The sequence below is a fragment of the Melanostigma gelatinosum genome (assembly GCF_949748355.1).
Source record: "Melanostigma gelatinosum genome assembly, chromosome: 1".
Taxonomy (NCBI): Eukaryota; Metazoa; Chordata; class Actinopteri; order Perciformes; family Zoarcidae; genus Melanostigma; species Melanostigma gelatinosum.
The window spans coordinates 14,353,736-14,375,346 of NC_136634.1; the positions used below are offsets into that span (position 1 = coordinate 14,353,736).

At 44.1% G+C, this 21,611-nt stretch overlaps 1 protein-coding gene across 1 annotated transcript in view; it reads right to left on the reverse strand.

Moving 5' to 3' along the window:
- Positions 1 to 18,921, reverse strand: part of LOC306785263 (genetic suppressor element 1-like) — a gene marked incomplete at both ends in the record, with an annotated part of 31,830 nt that extends 12,909 nt beyond the window's left edge. Inside the window, one exon of the mRNA XM_079279568.1 lies at positions 18,885 to 18,921. Coding sequence (XP_079135694.1) covers positions 18,885 to 18,921 — 37 coding nt within the window. The remainder of the gene's footprint in view (positions 1 to 18,884) is intronic.
- Between the last annotated feature and the right edge of the window lie 2,690 nt (positions 18,922 to 21,611).

Here is a 21,611-nt window from a genome sequence, read left to right on the forward strand (position 1 = left end):
CTGTTTCCAGTACACTCGTAATTTCTTTCCTTTGCTTTATTCACTATTTTCCTTAATTTCTTTGGCTACACTTGTGTATTTACATGTCATGCCGATAAAGCAAACTGAGACTGAAACAGACAGAAAGGGAACGAATGATGAAGAGAGTAAAAGCTCAGATCCTGACAGCCGTGTGTGTGTGCGTGCGTGTGTGTGTGTGTGTGTGAGTGTGTGTGTGTGTGTGTGTGAGTGTGTGTGTCTATATCTCTGTCTCTGCTGAGCCCAGCAGTCAAGGGAGAGATGATAAGACAGTTTCTATCGACTCTTTCTCTCCTTCCTTCCTCTCTACTCACTATTTCCTTCCCCGTCTCTCTCTCTCTCTCTCTCTCTCTCTCTCTCTCTTGCTCTCTCTCTCTCTCATTTATCTCACCAAACTGGAGCTTATTTAACAAAAGCCAATACACATAATCTCCTCTGTTTCTTGCTTTCTTTCTTCCCTTTTTCTACAATCTTTTGTCACAGGCCATTCCTCTGATATTTACCCCGTGCCATTCACAAACACAAACATGCTAACATATGCATGTGAGCATAATTCAAACATGCAAACAGACACACTCACCCTCCCGCTTACTGTTCTCCTCCTGCTCGTCGTCTTTCTACTCCTGTGTGAGACTCTTTCTCTCTCTCCCTCTCAGCCTTGCAGCTGCTACGTGGTCACGTGACCTCTTTTCTATCCACTTCCCTCCTCCTCCTCTCTATCCACCGCCCCCCCTCCTCCTCCTTCCCCTCCCTCTCCATCTATCACCACTTCCACTCTACCTCCTCCTCTTCTCTTCTCTCGTCTCCGTCACTCCTTTTATCTTTCCATTTTCTCTGCTTAGCTGTCCGTTCTCTCTCTCTCAAACTGTGCTCACTGTCGTTTTCTTTTCTCTCTTCATTCTTCATCCCACTTCCTTTTGGCTCGCACTCGCAGGAGGAAGGAGGGTGGCTGGGGGGTTGGAGGGGGGAGTAGAAAGAGGAGGAGGAGGAGGAGGAGGGTTTAGGGTGATGACGGGGAGGGTGGGTGTGTGGTTTGAGCTCTGTGTGTGTGTGGGTGTGTGTGTGTGTGTGTGTGTGTGTGTGGCGACGGGTAGTGTTAACCCTCCATCCATCACTCTGTCTCTCTGCTAGTCAGCTCTGTCTGCTTTGGGGACAGAGGTGAGGTGGGGGGAGGGGAGGTTTCTGACAGTGACCTGTGACCCTTCACCTCTGACCTCTGCTGCCCAGGACAGCAGGAGGTTAGAGGGTGAAACAGACAACAGCCCTAAATACAAATTAAGACATTTAACTCCCTTTAGGAGTCTTTTTTAGAAGTGACGACTGAATGAATAAACACAGCTAAAAGGTCATGCTAGCAGCCCCACAAGGCTGTAATGCTCATTGCACACTAGAAAACTACTAACTACCACCTGACAAAAATATGCAGGTTTGGGCTGAGACGGGAAAGGACCATGTTGTCACCATGAACATAAAAGGGTTTAGATTTTGATGGGTGCAGTAGCCATTACAGGACATCTCAGACTTGACATTATCAGACTTCTTTTTCCGCTGTTTCAGCTTAACTGTGGTTTGAGCTGAAAGCTAGTGTTAGCATGATTACAGTTAGCGTGTTACAAACAAGCTAACACACTGACAGCACTACAAATATGCAAACACATTAATGTCGCTCACAAAATGAGGACATTTAGCATGTTACCATTAATCTCAGACAAAAGCTAGAGGTGTGTTCAGACTGAGGAGGACTGTATACAAAGTCAATGTAAAGACACGAGTGGGATGGAAAGATGTAAAGTCTCACAAGGTCAAGCCACTCGAGTTGAAAATGTTTCAGCAAACAAACTTACCAGAGTTCCTGGTAAGTTTTAAGATCCGTCTGAGCTGTCAAACAGACGCACAGTCACACTCAGGGTCTAAGATGCTAATAAACACTACAGCAGAAAAGCCACCAACCTGCTAAAAACCGGAGCTAAAAATATCCCTACGTACGCCACAAACCAATAAAAAAAACAGCTTTGCCAAAATGGAAATCCGGATGTGACTCCATTCATCCACACACAATCACACTCTGCTCTGCATGGTGTAAGTGATATAGGACATGTTGAGGCCTGTGTCTTTGACACCTTTTTTGTGTCTCTCGCTCTCTCGCTCTCTCTAACTCCCTTTCTCTCAAACACACACAAACACAGACAAACACCGACTACACAGGGGGACTGTGAGGACAGCAGGGGGGGACCTACTCTCACCCATCACCTCATTAACAAAACACAATGTGTGTGCGTGAGTGTGTGTGTGTGTGTGTGTGTGTAGGTGTGTGTGTGTGGGTGTGTGTGTGTGTTTAAGGGGTGGGTCATAGGATAGAAGAGGTGGTTGAAACACACTACCTACTCATTAACCCTCACCACGTTGGCATGTCTGAGTGTGCGTGTGTTCTTGTGTCGGCTACTGTGTTAACACTTGGACATTAAATTGACTACCCTCATTTGTGTTTACGAACAGTAACATCAGACCAATAATGGCAAACACACACACACCATCTCTTAACCCAAAAGATGCTCGATTTAAGTTTTATTATGTTATAATTTGGTCTCCTACAGCCGATACAATCACAACAACAGCTACTGTTGCTGTTACAATAGCTGGCAGACTTTGTCAAATTCCTCTGACAAGCACACACACACACACACTCAAAGAGGGAGAGAAAGAGGGGGAGAGGAGAAGTAGCCAAATGTTTTACAGCCTCTTAAACTTGTCTGTAATAGCAGTCAGAGTGGCGTCAACACAGCAGTCTCCAGGGTTACTCCAGGGGCTGCGAAATGGCTTTACTAGCTCCAGTCACTCTGCAGCTCGCACAGAAACACTTAACACTTCCTTACAATCCATAAACAACGAACTCACTCTCCCACTCCGGCATCTCGCGCACTCACGAATACAGAAATAGGAACGTAAATTAACATAAACGTCAGAGGAATGACATCAGACAGGACAACAAAAACACACCCATGTAAGCCGTCTGCGTAAACACATGCAAGGACGGGCACATACAGAATTAGCTGACTCAAGATTGCGTGTCACAAAACGTATGCGTGTGACCCCTGGGGACCAAACAGCCAGCACGCATTTATGGTCCTGGGATAAATGGAGCAGAAAAACCACATACTGTAATAACCAACACCTCCAGCATTAAAAACAAACAGGAAGCAACATCCAAAGACACGCTGGAGCAGAGAATTAGCAGCACACAGCAGGAAAAGAAACAATGGAGACAGTATGGGAAGCGTAGCAGTCATTATTCTGTTTTATATTAAACACTGTGTCCGCTGGAGCAGAGCCATGTTTACTGCGCAATCATAACAGAGTCGAGATGTTGGTGAAAGGCCTGTAAATTATCACCGCAACAGCTTAGAGCAGAAATGTGTGCTGTCAGCAAAGACGGGACGGCTACAGAGGAGAAACTCCTCCTGTGTTTTGTTCTCTCCTCCCTTGAACTCCCTTCACTCGCACCTCCTCCTGGCTGCAGGATACTTTTTGTCTTTCAGTGACCCCTTCTCCAATGTCTCTAATCAGTGTACTTGTCGACAAGCATCTTGTCACTGTCCCCCAGATACAGAAAGAAGATATAAATAGCAGCTGTTTTGGGACCCTTACACTTTTTCTCTATCTGTCCGCGTAATCTTTTCTTTGCCTTGTCATTTCCTCCTCTTTCTCTTTTTCAGTCTCACTCGACAGGCTCTGCCATCACTGCGTTTCTGTTTCTCTCCTCCGAGTCACTGATCTTTTCTGCGGCGCGTGGCTCAATCTCGCCTCTCTGATACGGAGATGATGCTAAAAGATAAAACAATCCGAGGCAAACCAGTCTTGCCTTTGTCTCAGTGTCTCTCGGCTCCTGGCTGCGTCTGACTCTTGCCCGCAGGTTGTGTGTGTGTGTGTGTGTGTGTGTGTGTGTGTGTGTGTTCAGCGTTGGTGGTGTGTACAGAGGGTCGTGTCAGACAGTTGACAGCCACAGTTCCCCCTCTTCTGGCCCGCGGCCGGCTCTACTCACCAGGTGCTGACACCACGGTGGCTAGACCTCAACCATCTGAACAAACACGAGGGGGGAGGGGGGGGGGGGGGGAGAACACACGCAGACGCACACTGGTTGCACAAAGGTGTGTGCAAAGACAAACAGACCAGCAGATGCACATAGACTGGCCCGTCAGGCAGGTGTTTGGTAAGTATCAAGTGCAGGGGTGTAATTGAGGTGTGTGCTGCAAAACAGCCATCGCCGTCCATAGTAAACAATGATGTTAGTGTTGAAGAGCAACATTCAAGGTGAGGTTTGGGTCAGCAAATCAGAGAGGAGCTGATATTGTCTGTCTCTGAGGAAATAATGTTTACAGATATTTCCTCATATATTACCACTGAATAGATTAGACAGGAGCAATGAGAATAGCAGCGTTGGCAGTTGATTTATTCCTGTCATCACCTCCGTCCTCCGTGTCAGCGTGTATAGGCTACCAGACTACCAGACTACCAGACAGTCGGCTATCTGTAACTGTAACGAAACAATGTGCTTTGTGTTTCCATGTTGTGCTCGACCACCTCGTCACTTCTTTTTTTTTTCTCAGAATGCGGAAAATGAAGACTATGCATTAATGATTCATGCATTATTGATTCATGCATTATTGATTCATGCATTATTGATTCATTCTATACTACAGTATATAAATTGTTACAGTATCCAGGATTACATTTTAGGACGTCTCATTGAAAATATCACAACAAAATCAGTCCATACCAGTACTATACCATCAAGGACAAAATAGGACGATTTAAGTAATACAATACTTGAGGGTGCAACTAAATAATTTTCATTGGCAACTATTTTTTAATGGAACAAAAGGGCCCGTGTGGGGACATTGTTTCCTAAACGATTCTTAAACATGTCAAAAATTAACTTTGAATCTCCATAAGTCCTTAAAGTGCTCAGGGGAAAATTCCATGAAAACAGGCTGAGATAGTGCGACATGAAGCTCCAGAAAAAATGCTTTGACCTTTGACTGCAAGGTCAAAAAAGTATTATCTTCTCGATAGACCGCTTAATCAAATGCTCTAGATTCATCACTGGTGTTTGCAATTATATAAAACTTGCAAATCCTAATAAGTGACCTTAATATAATAGATTAACAAAATAGTTGCCTTTTAATTCCCTGTCAGTGGACTAAGAGCTTCGGCTCTAATGGTATTGAAACTACAGGAGATCAAAAGTAGGATTCGATCATGAGAAACAAACCACTCAGTAGCCTACCAGAAACACCATCGAGGAATATGATTGAGAGTCATGGTAATTAGCTTTTAACAAATAATTTACCAACAATAAATAGGTTTAATAATTTAAAGAAATAAAAACACTGGGGTTAATCTGAAGCCACGGAGTGTATGATCTGAGTTTACAGTATCCATATAAGAAGGAGGGGGCTAATTAAAGAGATTGGAGGTTTACTCAGAAACCCCTGCTGAGCAGCTGGTCTACGGCAGGTCAGGAGCAGCACATGGCGCATAGAGCGCGCGCGCGTGCGTGCGTGCGTGTGCGTGTTGAACTCCACCTGCGGGCTGTGTACACACACAAAAGCGACGTGATCCGCTTGACTGCTGCTAATGCGCCCGGCGGCAGATCTATCTCAGCCAAACAATACTGTCGCTGTTAAAGGTCCCGGATTAAAGAGCGACTCCTAACTCCCATGGGTGCTGTGAGACAAACCATTACAAGGAGCCTGGGTGACACACCGTGGTGTTTCAGGTCTGTCTTCCTTGTCAGTTAAGTTTACCGGGAACAAACAGGAGCGGTGTGTAATCACCGACAAGTTGGACCAGAAAGATGACATAACAAGGGACCACAAACACCTTAACAAGCCTCACCTCCTGCGGCTGGGTCAAGACAGACGCAGGTACCGGATAAAAACAGGAAGTGATCGATTCTACTTTCAAAATAAGAGCATGTAACGTTCCCTACATGAATATAGCCTACACAATGTAGAAGTACTAAAGAAACAAATTGCGTTGTATTGTGCTTGAATTATCATTTCAATACTAAATTTGGTCCCGTTATGAATCATTGTGACAAACGCAAATAACGCTTTATTCTGAAAAACGTAACCAGAAGTTGTTTTCTCCTCCTGGCTTGACATTGTTCGTCAAGCTGAACCAGTTTGTCCGATTCGACTGTTCAATCACATACTGCACACTTTGACTGTTGTAGTCTACAGCAGTTCATCTAAAAATAGCCTCGGACATCAACCCGAAACTGCTGACATGACACAGAAACAACATATAAAATGATAAAATATTAAGAGATAAGAAAGATGAACACAGTCATAAGGTAGATAAAGTCACCTCTCAGCACTATCCAAGCAATAATTCAGTCATAATTAACTTTAAAAGCAGATAGCCTGCGCATGGCTGAATGACCTTATTATTCACTTCAACAAAGCAAACACTGTGACGTTTTGTAGCGTAGTGAACAACAGAAAACAGACAACTTACCGCCTCACACAGAAAAGACAGCCCCCGGTTTTTGTGCATCCTTAGATTGGATAAATTACTGTGGCTCTGTGCAGCGATAAAGCCTGCTGTGTGACCACAACACGCACCGATGTGATGATGTGGGAAGGGGAAGGACAACACGTTAGCTGTCCTCAGAGAGAGAGAGAGAGAGAGAGAGAGAGAGAGAGAGAGAGAGAGAGAGAGAGAGAGAGAGAGAGAGAGAGAGAGAGCGAGAGAGGCGGGGTATGAGTGAGGAGGGAGGGAGGTGGGGAGGAGGCGAGCACCTGCTCCACTGATGCTCCCTGGAGAGATGGAGGGATGGAGAGAAGGAAGATGTGGCCCCAGACTGCTGATACCTCACTGCCTGGACATGTTTACTGGAGAAAATCAGATCTGTTCAAGTCAGCTACTCCTGCTGCTAACTTAACTCCTCGTGATAATACTACTGCTGATGCTGCTTCTACTGCTTCTACCACTGCCATTATCATCATCAGTGGAAAAAGATTCTGCTCTGGTGAAGTCACTCATCACTTTTACCTCTTTAGGTTGTTATTATAACCTAAGCAAACATTTGCCATATTGAGCATTTAGAGTCATGTTTCTGGCGGCCTTAGTCCAACATTGGCTCGTCTTGCATCTGATTTGCTCTCCACCAACTTTTGAGAAAAACGATGTGGTTCTTTAAATGCTTCACTATGTTCAAAGGCTAGCTGCTGACCTTGTCTCTCAGATGGCGCACAATGGATCTATTGGGGCTTTATCTGAGCTTTTTTGCATGAAAAAAACAATGATGATAGCTGAGACGTCGTAAAGTCGGCTAAAATGAAAACAATGAACTGAAAGAAGCGAAGACACTCATCACACACACTGATCTGTGGGTTCATCACGACGAGCGACACCTTTCAGATTACACATAGTCACCTGATCTATGACAGATATAAAAAATATGAAAGTTGAAATAATAATTTGACAAGAAAACAAGACATATATATATATTTTCTAGATGTCATTCTTTTTTTTCAGGATCAGGAGTGCCTAACTAATCTTACATTCTAAAACACATATAGGAGAAAATAATTCCCCCTGCTTCTAAAGTCACAAACATACTGAATGAAGTATCAGGTAATAACATGTTTATTACCATTCATCTGTCATCATAAGCTCACTCAGCCTGCTTCATTTAGTCTAATATTTCAACATCTCCCCTGGGCCTCTCTGTCTGTCTCCCGGTCTCCCTCTTTCGTAATCGTTCCTCCCTTCATCTCCCCATCCCTCTCTCCACGTCTCCCAAGCAGCTGCTCCACTTTGCAGCTATTTAACAGCTGTTTTGCATCGATTTGCGCTTTGCAGATTTCTACCTTGTCCATCTTCTTCCTCCCTCTCATTTTTTATTTCTCTCCTTCTCTTTCATCCCTTCCTCTTGCATTTCGAAGAAGTCAGACACGCAGCACCAAACAGCCTTGATGTTTTCCTCAATGAATAGACTGATAGTCTCCTTCAAGTGTTTTCCTGAGATCCGTTCAGTGATAAAAATTTAAAAAAAGAAACGCTCACACACACAAGCATGCATAAACACAAACTGGCAGGCATGCACTCTAATAGACACATACATTTGCACACACGCAGACACACACATGCACGCAGATCAGCGGCCCCCTACTTCCTTACTTTTCTATATGGAAACAACAAGTACTGAAGGAAGCGGTGAAAAAGAAAAGAAAAAAGTGAGGCTCCCCTATAATCCCCAAATCCCTCTTTCTTGTACTCAAACCTACACAAAAGAAGAGAGGGGGAGTGAACGAGTGTGTGTGTGTGTGTGTGGGGGGGGGGGGGTGTGGGTCTGCAGAGACTAGTGAGACTAGGCTGACATGATTTATGGTTTGGCTGTGTACTGCATGCAGACACTCAGTTTTCTCTGAGGTGGGTGTCTCACCTCCATCCTTTGTGACCTATACAGGTTGTATTTTGTGTGTGTGTGTGTGTGTGCGTGTGTGTGTGTGTGTGTGCATTTGAGAGGAAGATAAACTGTAAATCTTACACATGAGCGCGCGCGTGTGTACATCTGCAGGTGCATGAAAGAGAGGATAAACCTCATCACACATGTGCTGCTCTGTGTGTTTTATGGTGTGTGTGTGTGTGTGTTTGTACGCAGTGTTGGGGTCAAAGCGCACAGCGGTGTGTATTCTCTGGGTGGGTTATACTTGGCGGTGGACTGTAGGATCCCCCATTAAGCAGCGTGTAAAAGAGGCCTGAGCACAGAGGCCATTATGAACTCCGGCAGTAATAGCTCCAGGAATCTTACTGCCTCTGGAGACCTGGTCATTAGCCTATTCCTCTCTCATAAAGCCCTCTATCCATCACACACGCAAGCATACACACATTTGCATGCAGACGCAGCCACACGCAAACACACCAGCACATGCCCGGCTTGTATCCGTCTCCTGCTTTCTTGCTCTCTGTCCATTCATCTCTGGTGAAGAAGAGTGTAGTGCTGGGGTTACTGCCACAATAACAGTCCACCAAGACATCCGCAGATGTCTTCAAAAACAGATGCACATAAACACACACACACACACACACATGCTCTGTTCACACACAGATGCTCATTTACAAAAGCAGCGAGGCATAATATCAGCCATGAACCCAAACCGTTGATTATTTAAATGTATTCCTCCTTCCCCATCCAGTGAAAGTGAGACGCTGTAGCAGCCTTTTAGCTCTGGTCAGGTAGGAGATTACAAACAGAAACACTGTCACATACAATGGCGCTAAGCATTATAATGGCAACTAAATCCACCTTCTGAGCGTTCACACACACACACACACACACATGTACTTGTGCATACACACACTCTGGGACAAGATTTATTGTCAGTTCGGACAGTGAAGACAAACTGCAGAGGCAACAAGGAGGTGAGTACCCTCTTTTTTCTCAGGCAGCTGCACAGACACACACACACACACAAACACTATACAGTGGTTCACAATCACCATGCAAAACAACGTGCACACACCACACACACACACACAGCATCACATAATTACTATTGTATCACCAAACACACTGTGAGTACATGTATTTACCACCTCTGCAGTGCACACACATACAGTCACAAACTCAAAGTACACGGACTATAGCCAGAGTAACTTGTTTTAATAAAGGCATGTGCATTTCCACACACACGCACACACACACACACACACACACACACACACACACACACACACATAGAGTACATTGTGTACTAGCACATACAAAGCAGAGGGAGTCCAGAAAGAAGAGATACCTGGGGAGGGAGACACACTGGCTAAGGTAATGCTGGAGTCAGTCACTCTGTCCTCGGGCAACACACACACACACACACACACACTCACACACACAGTGCTGTAAAGATAAGCACTAATCCTGTTTATTACCTCCTCCCTCTCTACAGTCTCCCTCTCTCTCTCATTTCCCCCCTCTCTTCTCTTATTTTTCCTGTCTCTCCTCCTCAAGCCTATTTCAGCAACACACACACATTTTGTGCACGCACAAAGACACACGCACACAATGTCAGTTTACTCCTGTGATGTTTGTTGGCCTGGGGCTGAGACGAGGAAACAGGGAGGGGAGTGTTGATGTGTGCTGCTCTTTTCCAGCTCCAGCTCTGTTCACGTCCTGCAGAGAGAATTACCTTCCCTTTGTCTGTGTGAAGGGGCTGCTGCCTTTACCATCTGTGCAGCGGATACAGTGGCATGCATGTGTGTGTGTGTGTGTGTGTGTTTGTTTCTCTGTGCTATAATCTTCCAAGATCCAATGTCTTTAAAGGGACATGTTGGGAGTTGAGGCGTAGGAATAAGATTTAAGGTTATAGGTTAGGTAATTGGTAATAATGCAGATGTGATGTTCTGGTGTTTTCAATTGCAGCAAGATTGTTCAATTGTCATGACATTTTTATATTGTTAAAATTAGATTTTTCCAAAGACTTCTTGACGTTGGAAACAGCAAGTTTTTTGGAATGTAATGTAAGTCTTTTCTCGTGTTACTTATTTTCTTTCAGGATTATATGTGTATTTGTTTTGGATAGAATTTTTTATTTTCTCATTCATATACTATTTATATCAAAGCCTCCTCATTTGTTCTTGTAAACTACATTTGTTCCTGTGATTTTAAACGGTGTACAATGTCATTGTGACTTTCTTTTCCGACGATAATGTAAATTGAGCTTGTGATCACGTTATTTGGGTTTTCTTTATCACACTTGTGATCTGTTCTCCTAGTTGAAATCAACGTCAGTCTGTCTCTCAATAGTTTGTGTCTTCTGTGACACTCAGCAACCATTGGTGGTTTTGGTCTTTTCAGGTAATCTGTTGATATTATATTTTCTTATCCTTTGACGTGAGCTTGTGTTTTTTTTTTCGTTCATGTGGTTTTCTCATGGGGACAAACTACAAAAGAGGGAAACAAATCAAGTCCGACATTAAAACAGAAGAACTTGTGGGTGAAATCTTCAGATACATTTTAAATACACACAATCAAACATTTCTTCTTTGATCCTTTTGCTGTTTACATTTCCTTGTTATCTAGTTTTCCTCCTCTGACTTTTCCCGTCAGCCATCACTCCGCCCATATGTTGTTTCCTCCACCTTCCTCTCAAACTGTCCTTATTCGTTCATCCCCTTTTTCCTTCTCTCTCTCCTCTTTTTTTTCTATTTGTGTCGTCTCTCGTAATGTTTCTTCTCCTCCTCCCCCTCTTCCTCCCCCTCTTCCTCCTCCTCTTCTTCTTCTTCTTCTTCTTCTCTCTCTCTCTCTCTCGCTCTCCAGATGGGTGGCAGAGGGTAGCAGCTTGCTGTGGTCAGGACAATTATTTACATAATTATGATCTCCCACTTAACCACATGATCCCTTACCTGGGTGTGGGCAATTAAAGCCGGCATCATAATGCAGATTATTCAAATACAGTCGGAAGCGGAACATGGTGGCGAGAGATCACGCATGTGCAAACACGTGCCCTGTAACTGTGTGTGTGTGTGTGTGTGTGTGTGTGTGTGTGTGTGTGCTCGCTGTTAATGTGTGTGTGTGTGTGTGTCAATGTCTGTGTGTGTGCAACAGAATGTAGGAACATGTTTGACAGCTTCTTGATTTGTTAATTTGTCTTTTTGCTTTGTACCACTTGCTGTCCATAAACTGCGTAAATGTCAGACATCAGATCACAGCTGATCCAATAAAGCTCAGACTGAATTCTATCGGAATTAAATGGTCAGTTCATCCAAATCCTGGACTAAAGATCATTTTTTTCCTCACTGTGGCTTTGGTTTTATGAGCCATCCACCCCACGCACCCCGAATACAAAGTGTATGGAAATATGTTCACGGTTATCAAAGCGTTAATAAAAAATCATACTATGTCATGGATACTGGACACTAGAACTCTCTGTCAGCATTTTTAACTCAAACCAAATCTTGTTTCGAAAAACTGCCCACGCTAAGGTATAGCTGAATCGATAGCTTGGTATGCGACAAATACAGAGTCTTGTTTTGTGTATAGATTCTTGCTTCAATAGGATCAATACACAAAACCTATACATTCGAGCACATAAACACTCTGCTTAGCCTCTTTGTTGGGTGCATCCATCAACTCATTGGTTTAGAGAAGACACAGAGTAAACAGTTCTCGTTAATTATCCTGTCTTTTAACATGCGTGCTATTATGTAATTAAGAAAGGATATTAAATCTCAATAAAAAGCTCAATATTTGGCTAATCATGGTGTTCATGAAATGTATTCAGAATATTAACTCATTATAATGTTATTTAAATATAAATTATAATTTTAATAAATTAGTAATTAATGATGCACTGGTGTTGCAGATTGAATCTGAACTCTGTGGTATCTCCCCCTCTATTCCAAAGTGAAGTCTGTGGATTACCCGGAGAAACGGAATGTTGTTTCTCAAAAGAGTTGAGATTTACAAATGTCATTTTTCAGGGTTGTGAGCATCAACAACAAAATTCACCTCCATTGTAATGGAGTGACAGCTTACATTTCAGGGAAGGATATACCAAAAACGAAATGAAATGAAACACATCTGCATGGCTAGACAATACTAAAGGGAAATGAGAAGATATGTTTTGTTTTTTCATTTTGGTGAACTGACCCTTTAAAGTCAGACTATATTTGTGTTGCCTGCTTGTTTTTAAAAACAAGATCCAGAGGGGTTAATGAGTTGAAGAGGACTGTATTCACCCTGTGTGCGTGTGTGTGTGTGTGTGTGTGTGTGTGTGTGTGTGCGTGTGTGTGTGTGTGTGTGTGCGTGCGTGTGCGTGGGTGGGTGTGGGTGTGTGTGCAAGTTCACTGAGAAGCTGCTAACATGGTGCGGTCAGGTGGCAGACAGAGCCATGGCCCTTGGTGATCAACAGGCTCTTCAGTGAAGTGCTGTCATTGATTTTGTGTGTCTTTCTGTGCGTGTGCGTGAGAGAGAGAGAGAGACGACCACATGACATCCCTTCTGGCTGGAGCACCTTGGCACCTCAGCCAGGCATGTGCAAGCACACATCATGCATTATGAAGCTACATGCCCAGTCTGGTGGTTATTGCCATCTAACTGTTGTTAACCAGCTCTCTGCAGAGGCCCCTCGCTACACACACACACACACACACACTCACACTCACATGCATACTCACTGACACATTCAATCAATTATGTTTTGACATGGTTCATGAACATGCAGATGGTGCAGGACCAGCGGGGGCAGAGGAGTATCAGTACTCTCTCTCTCTCTCTCTCTCTCTCTCTCTCTTTCTCTCTCTCTCTCCTCCAGTGCTCAGTCCTGTATATGATTGCCTATATTTGTGTGTGTGTGCGTGTGTGTTAAGGAGTCCCCCGCCCACCTCCCTGTAAAAGATATTAATGCTGGCAAATTGTAGCTGCTGTATTTTCATTTGGCTAATCCTCCTGCCATCTGCTCGTTATCATACAACGCGCTGCTTATTTTACTGTGAATGTTAGCGTATGTGTGTACTTTGAGCATGTGCATGTCTGTGTGTGTGTGTGTCTGCTCTGCAAAATCTGTGCGTGTGTGGAGTGTTATACCAGGAGTTGTCGTTATCACCTCGGGTCAAAATCTGCTGGCATTTATCCCAATCTCCCTCGTTCAGTGAGCAGTCAATCTGCATGCACACCTGTGTGTGTGTGTGTGTGTGTGTGTGTGTGTGTGTGTGTGTGTGTGTGTGTGTGTGTGTGTGTGTGTGTGTGTGTGTGTGTGTGTGTGAGTGTGTGGAGTGTGAGCTATACCAGGAGTTGTCGTTATCACCCCGGGTCAAAATCTGCTGGCATTTATCCCAATCGCCCTCGTTCAGTGAGCAGTCAGGCTGCATGTACGTCTGTGTGAATGTGTGTGTGTAGGTGTGTGTCGTGTGTGTATGTTGCGTGTGTCAGGTGTGTGTGTGTGTGTGTGCGAATGTGTGCTTGCATGTGAGTTCTCACATCAAAGCTTATTGCTTGTTCTAAATGAATGTAAACATCACAGAGCATGAATATTTGCCCGTATGAGTGTGTGTGTGTGTGTGTGTGTGTGTGTGTGTGTGTGTGTGTTAGTGTACATGTGCTTTAAGTGAATCTTCTGTTAATTAAGAGCTCATTAGTAACACCAGCTCTTTGACCAATTAGGGTGGCTTGCTTACTTGCTCACTTGTTTGTTTTCTGGTTGAGACATTACACCACACATATTGTTTTATTCATTCCTTTTCTTTTGCACCCCGTCTTTGGGTTTATTTCCCCTGTCTCTGTAGGATAGAAAACATAAAAAATTGATTAGGGTTGTTTTGCACTTTTTTTCTTTTTTTTCTTGGCAAGAGAAAGTCACACACCTCCCACATGATGTGTGCTTGTATGTGTGTGTGTGTGTGTGTGTGTGTGGTTTTTATCTCCTTTGTGTTATCAAGCTGTTGTCATGGTCTTTTATTCATCTCATTAATAACAGTGCCCTTGAGGTGGAGCACTGCGACCCTGTATTGGTCGGCACACGCTAAGCACAAACATGAACACGCAGATGCAGACGCACAAAAACACACGCACACTCACACACACGTACACACTATTAACAGCAGAAGAGAGCCTGACAGCAGCTTCCGTTGAGGCAGCATTCATCTCAGCCCCCATTATGAATACACTTACAAACATACAAAATGGAAATACACACATACGCTTGTGTGTGTGCGCCAGGAGCTTCTCCACCCACTAAAACGTATACATACACACACACACACACACACACACACACACACAACACCTTGTGTCCTATTTAAAATAAAGACTCAAAAGCAGAGATTGAATCCTGGCTCCTCCTCCGCACAGAGCCTGGCGTACGAGGCACAGCCCACCTGACATCTTAACCAAGGTAAAATGAAAGACAAGGAGGTGTGAAATAAGAGGGATGCAGAGAATCACGCAAGAAAATTGGAAAGAGAGAGAGTCACTTTAAGGGATATTGATGCACCACTAAGGTATCCTCAATCAGTGCAGGCTCTCGGGAGGTTTTAGTCTGACTGATGCACAAAACAACTGGCCATGCAAGACATCACTAGACACCACTATGTGGTGATTTTTTGTTTTAATTCATAATTTTCTGCTCAATTTAGTCTTTCTCCCTTTTGCTCGATGGCACGTCAGCAGTCCTCTGAATGATCACACGCGCTCTGCAAGTCAGTTGAGGTCATTACTCTTCTGCAGTAAGAAACAAGTATTTATTTGTTGAGGTAGAACTGCTGCTGCTGTGAAAAATATTTTGAGTGAAGTTATGAAATGCCACACTCACAGGACGGCAGCCTTAAGCTGAGTGAGAAGTGTGTGGATAGCACATATCGTGTGTGTGTGTGCGTGCGTGTACGTTCATGTGACATCTGCCATAAATCACAAGCCACAGTGTCCTTGTAGCTATAACACATATCATAGAAATCAATGCAGAGGTCAAGTCGAACACAGCTACCCAACCCCCGGAAATACCACAGCAGCCAATAAATATGGCAGGCTAATACACACGTCAACGACCCGGCTCTCTCACCCTATTGACTCGCCACGTATAATGTGTGTGAGCATGTGAGTGAATGCATACATGGACAGAAAAACACAAATGTCACTGAGTGTGTGTTCATTCTTCATGCGGATGTTTGAGCCGAGTTCGACCTGGTGACACTGTGAGGACTGGAGATGAACTATCTCAGCCTGCTGCGCATCAATATAATATTAAAGGACAAATCTGGTGATTTATTCCTTATTTTTCCCTTCGTTGTGATGAACACTAGTTTTATTCTGAATGAATCAAACATACGCTGTCCGACTGCGGTAAATGACCTCTCAAGGAACAAATGTGCGTTTGCTAAAAATCCCCTAAAAAATGCACTTACTCACCCTTAAGTAACATTTGTTGACAAGCACAGTGCCTGGCTGTTCAAGTAAATTGCTTATCTATTTTTAAACAAAAAAAGTATATGTTTGTCCTCAATAGTAACAAATAAGCTCTGAGCTGAGTGCCACAGACCGGTTAAGGAAGGGACAAAGTATTGAGAGATGGACCAACACAGGGTTGGTTTTGTTCTTTTAGTGGCATTTGTTGACAACAAGAAAAATACAGAATATCGCCGCCTTATCCTTTAAAAATAGTAAGAGATGGTTTTGTTTATTTCATAACTTGCAGACTCCCAGCAGCCTTGATGCACCTCCTCATGGGAATACATTCCGATTTCAAAAAACAACATTTTGAAAAGACATTTGAATAGCGATCAACTGACAAGTCACTGAGGGAAAACAGTAAACTGCTGTAATGTGTGCGGCGCACATCACCGGGGGGTCCAGAGAGTGAGAGATAGTAAAATGCCACTTTCTTTTCCTTGTGATACCATGCTAAGGTCACGGTGTGCTCTGGGTAACAACGTGTGAATGCAGCACTCACACACACACACACACACACACACACACACACACACACACACACACACACACACACACACACACACACACACGTATCCTGTCTGTCATGTCTCCTCATACATTTATTTTCTTATTTTTAAATGATTTTATGATAGATTTACATGTAGATAATATGTATCATTAACCTGATTTTCTATTGCTGCTTCTAATCTCCATTCCTGTCTCATCCTTACTCTGCTCCACTCCTTCTACCCTGACTAATCACACAGTAATCACTCCAAACGCACACAGACACACACACACACACACACACACACACACACACACACACACACACACAGAGAGACACACACCCTTTACCCCTCACCCCCTACATTGTCAAATGATCATTGAGGAGCGAGCGTGTGGCTGACAGTGTCTCCACAGCAACGGCAGTTAGGACCAGGAGGGGGGCTGGGGCATCTTCCAGTGTGTGAATGATGAGAGCGCACTCACACACACACACACACACACACACACACACACATACACGCACACACACACACACACATACACGCACACATACACACATCTATGAGGGTGCCAGCTATGATAAAAAAAATTTTTTACACACACATGCATAAAAAACACACTCATGCACACAGACGTTGAAAAGTACACACGCTACACAGACATGAAGTGAGACCTAGGAAACTGAAAAAAAGAGGATGAAAGCGAGAGTGGAGGGGAGGGAGGGGAGAGGAGAGGTTGCTTCCTGGAGAGATTTTCTTCTTCCTCTCTGGTTTACATGCACGCGCAGAAACACACACACACGTACACACTCACACAAATATACAAACAATGACAAAGCACCACATAATCACTCTGATTCAATCATTTATGAAAGCAGATGTATAATTCAAAAACCAGCATGAAAGATTCACAAGGCAAAGAACATTGTTTAATCTGCCCTCCGCCCTCTAATTCCCCCCATCAACCCCTCCCTCTCTGCTTCTCTCTCTCTCGCTCTCTCTCTCTCTCTCTCTTTTCACCTTTTGCCACAGCAGGTTTTTAATCATCGACCACAGTCTGGCCCAGACAACTAAAAGGTCAGAGATCAGGGTTAAGGGTCGGGGTACAGACACGTCGGGAAGGTCTGCCTTCATGCCGTCAAACATTATCATTCACGTCACTTCCTTTACTGCTTAAAGGTACAAAAAACGACTTCACGCATCCTTTCTTTCCTCCTCACCTCTTCTTCACACTGCCTTTTCACTGACCTCTCCCTCCCCCTCCTTTCTGTTTCTCGCTGTTGTTCTGTCATGCTGCCATCAGGCATGTTTAAGCACCTTTCTCAGGTAACCTTACACCTGTCCCCACACTGACACTGGCTGCACTCTCTTCTATATCACACAGTTGCCTGAAAGACTGCAGACAATAGACGTTCAGGCTGTTTGGCTGAAGCAGCTAAAGCTCCACAGCAGAGGAGAGATAAACCAGACAGTCAAGCAAATAAAAGCCACACAACCCTTACAGATCAACCTTCAGTGCGACACACTGTTCTTTCATTTCGGGACAACACCTCACTTGTTTCTCAACTATTGATTGGACTGTAGATTATTTTCGTAATGAATTAACAGTAGATGTCAGAAAACAGAAAATGTTCTTCCCAATTTCCGAAAGCTCAAGTTGGTTTATTGAAAAAGATAGTTTTGGCCCTCCAACAGTCCCCAAAATATTCAGATTAATATCTTATATTATATTTTAAAAGCTGGAACTAAAGTGTTTTTGCTTTAAAAACGATTCATGGAAGTATTTTGCCAATACATTTTCTGTGGAGTGACGAATCAATTAAGATAATTGACTCATCGTTTCAGCTCTGTTGCATTTCAAGTTGGAATTTTGGTCAACCGTTTAGGCCACATTCAAATTTTAAAAAGATCCAAAGGTCTCCCAACGATTTTAAAGAAAACTAGCAAAACAATACATTCAAGATTTAAGGGTGTACACAGATACGTTGAAGAAAATATTCACATTGTAGATATAACATTCACAATATAGCAAAAAATAAAATACCTAACTGAAAGCAATATATCTTTGCACCGCAAGCAAATGTTATTTTGGCTGAAAAAATGTATTCTACTGGAAATATTAACAATAACAGCTGTTGAAAAATCATGTTGCTTGGTCTTTCTGTTTAAGAATAATCAAAATGATGAATTCATAACAAAATATCTGTAACAGCTAGAGAGGCACAGGGTAACTCTCCTTACCTGGTAGAAGACCGTAAATCAATGTGACATCACTCAAGCTATTAATTATGCGCTGAAAGAATGATTGAATTGAAAGGCAAATTCACTCGCTGCAGCCATGTGAGCAGCATACAGTTTGACAGCACAACGAATACCAGCACAGGGTGTCCACAGAAAAAAAATGTAAGACTGCATAAAAGTGGTCTTACCTGGAAGGTAGAAGTGTGGAGTCTTTAAACCAAACATGGTCCTGTATCACTCCTCCACTGACTGAGAGAAGAAGAGACTACAGGAGGCAGGGAGGGGGGATCGGGCTGTAGTCGGCCGGGTTAAGGAGCTCGTTGTTGGTGTAAGTCATCAGACGGCTCCCTCCTCCGGCTCTCTCTGGGCCCTGCGGGTGCGAGGAGGGAGGAGGGGAGAGGTCAGCTTCTGTCTACCTCCCTCCCCTCCTCTTCACCCTCTGGACTGAACCCGTGTAGAGCGAGGAGGTGCAGGGATCAGAGGGAGACAGGGAGGTGGAAGACACAGAAGTACAGCGATAGAAAAAGAGAAAACGAGGAGAAGAAAGAACGCTCCACAAGCTGAGGATGGGTGACAGTGTGCTCATGCCATCTTTAACTGGGGAGCTCGCCTGAGAGGGAGAGCCTCTGAGAGAGTTGGGAGGGTGACAGGGAGGATAGGAAGAGGGGGGAGGGAGTGAAGGAAAGAGAGAGTAGAGAGAAAGAGAGAGAGTGTTCAGCCGGCGTCCTCTCCTTTTTTTAGTCCTGCGCTTTGTAATCCCTTCCTTGTTATTCATTCAGCGGCCTCTTGCTCGTTTGCTGTATAATGATCTGTTTTTCTGTGCCTCTGTTCTCTTTTCTGTCTCTATTCTTGCTTTATCCTCCCTCCTTTGCCTCAGTCCCACCACTGACTGCTCAGCTCATCGAGCACAGAAGAGGAGGAGGAAGAGGAGGAGGGAGGAGGAGGAGGGCGAGAAAAGAGGGAGGGATGGAGGAAGGAAAAAAGAGGGGAGGAGAATGATAAGACGGATGAGTGAGGGAGAGATGAATGAGTTTATGTGAGTGTGTGGGGCACCCGTGTTTGTGTGTGTGAAATAGAAAGAGAGGAGGAAGGATGATTTAGTTGGCATGTGTATGTGTGTGTGTGTGTGTGTGTGTGTGTGTGTGTGTGTGTGTGTGTGTGTGTGTGTGTGTGTGTGTGTGTGTGCGTGTGTGCGTGTGTGTGTGTGTGTGAGAGAGAGTAAGTGAGTAAAAAGAGATTGAGAGAAAGAGGGAGGAAGAGAGGCGAGAGAGTGTTGATGCAGTTCTCATTATCAGTGGATTGGACTGGTGCCTGAGTGACAGCTGATTCATCATGGGAGAGAGAGGAAGGGAGAGTGAAGGGGAAAAAAAGTGTGTGCCTGTGTGTGGAACAAGGAGGAAGGGGGGGGGGGGGGGGTTAAAACCTGCCCTTAAGCATCTGCTTCATTCAGATCTCCTCCTCTCCTTTTTGTCCTCTCCTCTTTTTCAGCCTCCAGTCCTGAAAATCAACAGTCTGCTGCTTTGGATCGCAGACATGCTGCTGCATACCGTGATGTGACCAGCATAACTGTATCATCCACACACCCACACATACACATAGCCCCCAAACCGGTCACATGCTCCCATTGATTAGACAGGCCTCATATGTCTGACACATCACGTTAGCCCGGCTTTCCATCAATTACTGTCCACTCTTGGCGAGCTGACATCCCATCTACTGTCACTGAGACCCAATTCTTTCACAGCCACGTTAGAGCTGGACCCCGAAACCGCTGCCCACACACACACACAGCACCAAACCGAGCTGCATCACAGGGGAATGATATCCCATCAGGGGCAGTTATCTGAGGTGGTTCTGCGGTGTCCTACTCGTTGGTGGTATAAAGGCAATGGAGACGTTTTTGTGCGTCTTTTTGCTGCTTGTGGTTTTTTGTCTTTCTGTGTCCATGACAGCCCGGAGGAACCTGGCTGCTCTATCGCTGTCTTCATCTCTATACAGTAGCCCTCATTTGTCTCTGTCATTTCCCCTCTCACACATATGGTACAGTCAGACACATAGCCACACAGTGTGTTTTGTTGCACGTACGCACACATTCCGGTCTAAGAATGTAGATGAGCACAGACATGTTTTTGAAATTGAGATAATGCTTTCTTTCTAAGTTTCTTTCTTTTCCCATTTCCTCTCAATTTTTAGTCTTCTTCATTTTCATCTCCCTACTTTACATTTATTCTCTTTTATTTTCTTCACTTCTCTTCCTCATCTCTCTGGGTTGTGAGGAGGAAGTGTGCTGGTGATTGATTGTGAGGGTCTCACAGAGATATCTATAACCCCGTCTGTCACCGCTGATTCAATGAAGAGAGACTGCTGCAGGACACACTGTATATTTACAAAAGCACAGATGTAAACAAAGACACGCAGAAGGACACACATAAAGCATGCACACAAACCCGCACTCGTGCACAATCACAAACACACGCATACACACATACACACATACACAGAGACTGATCAACAGCTGTGGGAGCAGTTGTGAAACATCAGCGAAACCACAAACTGACATGTGGGGCAGACTGGAGAGAAGAGATAAAGAATACTAAGGAAACAGTGAAGAGGATGGAGAGGTGGTGGTGGGTGTGAGGAAAAGAGGGGAGGTGAAGCGGGTGAGTGTGTGTGTGTGTGTGTGTGTGTGTGTGTGTGTGTGTGTGTGTGTGTGTGTGTGTGTGTGTGTGTGTGTGTGTGTGATGAAGAGGATGGTTGTCATAAAAAATATGTTTTTTTTCTGTCAGTTTCTTGCAATCACATCTGAATCTAAATCACCTATTTGTTATTTATGTCTTTCTTTCTGTATGATCAGCCTAAACACACACACACACACACACACACACACACACACACACACACACACACAAAGACAT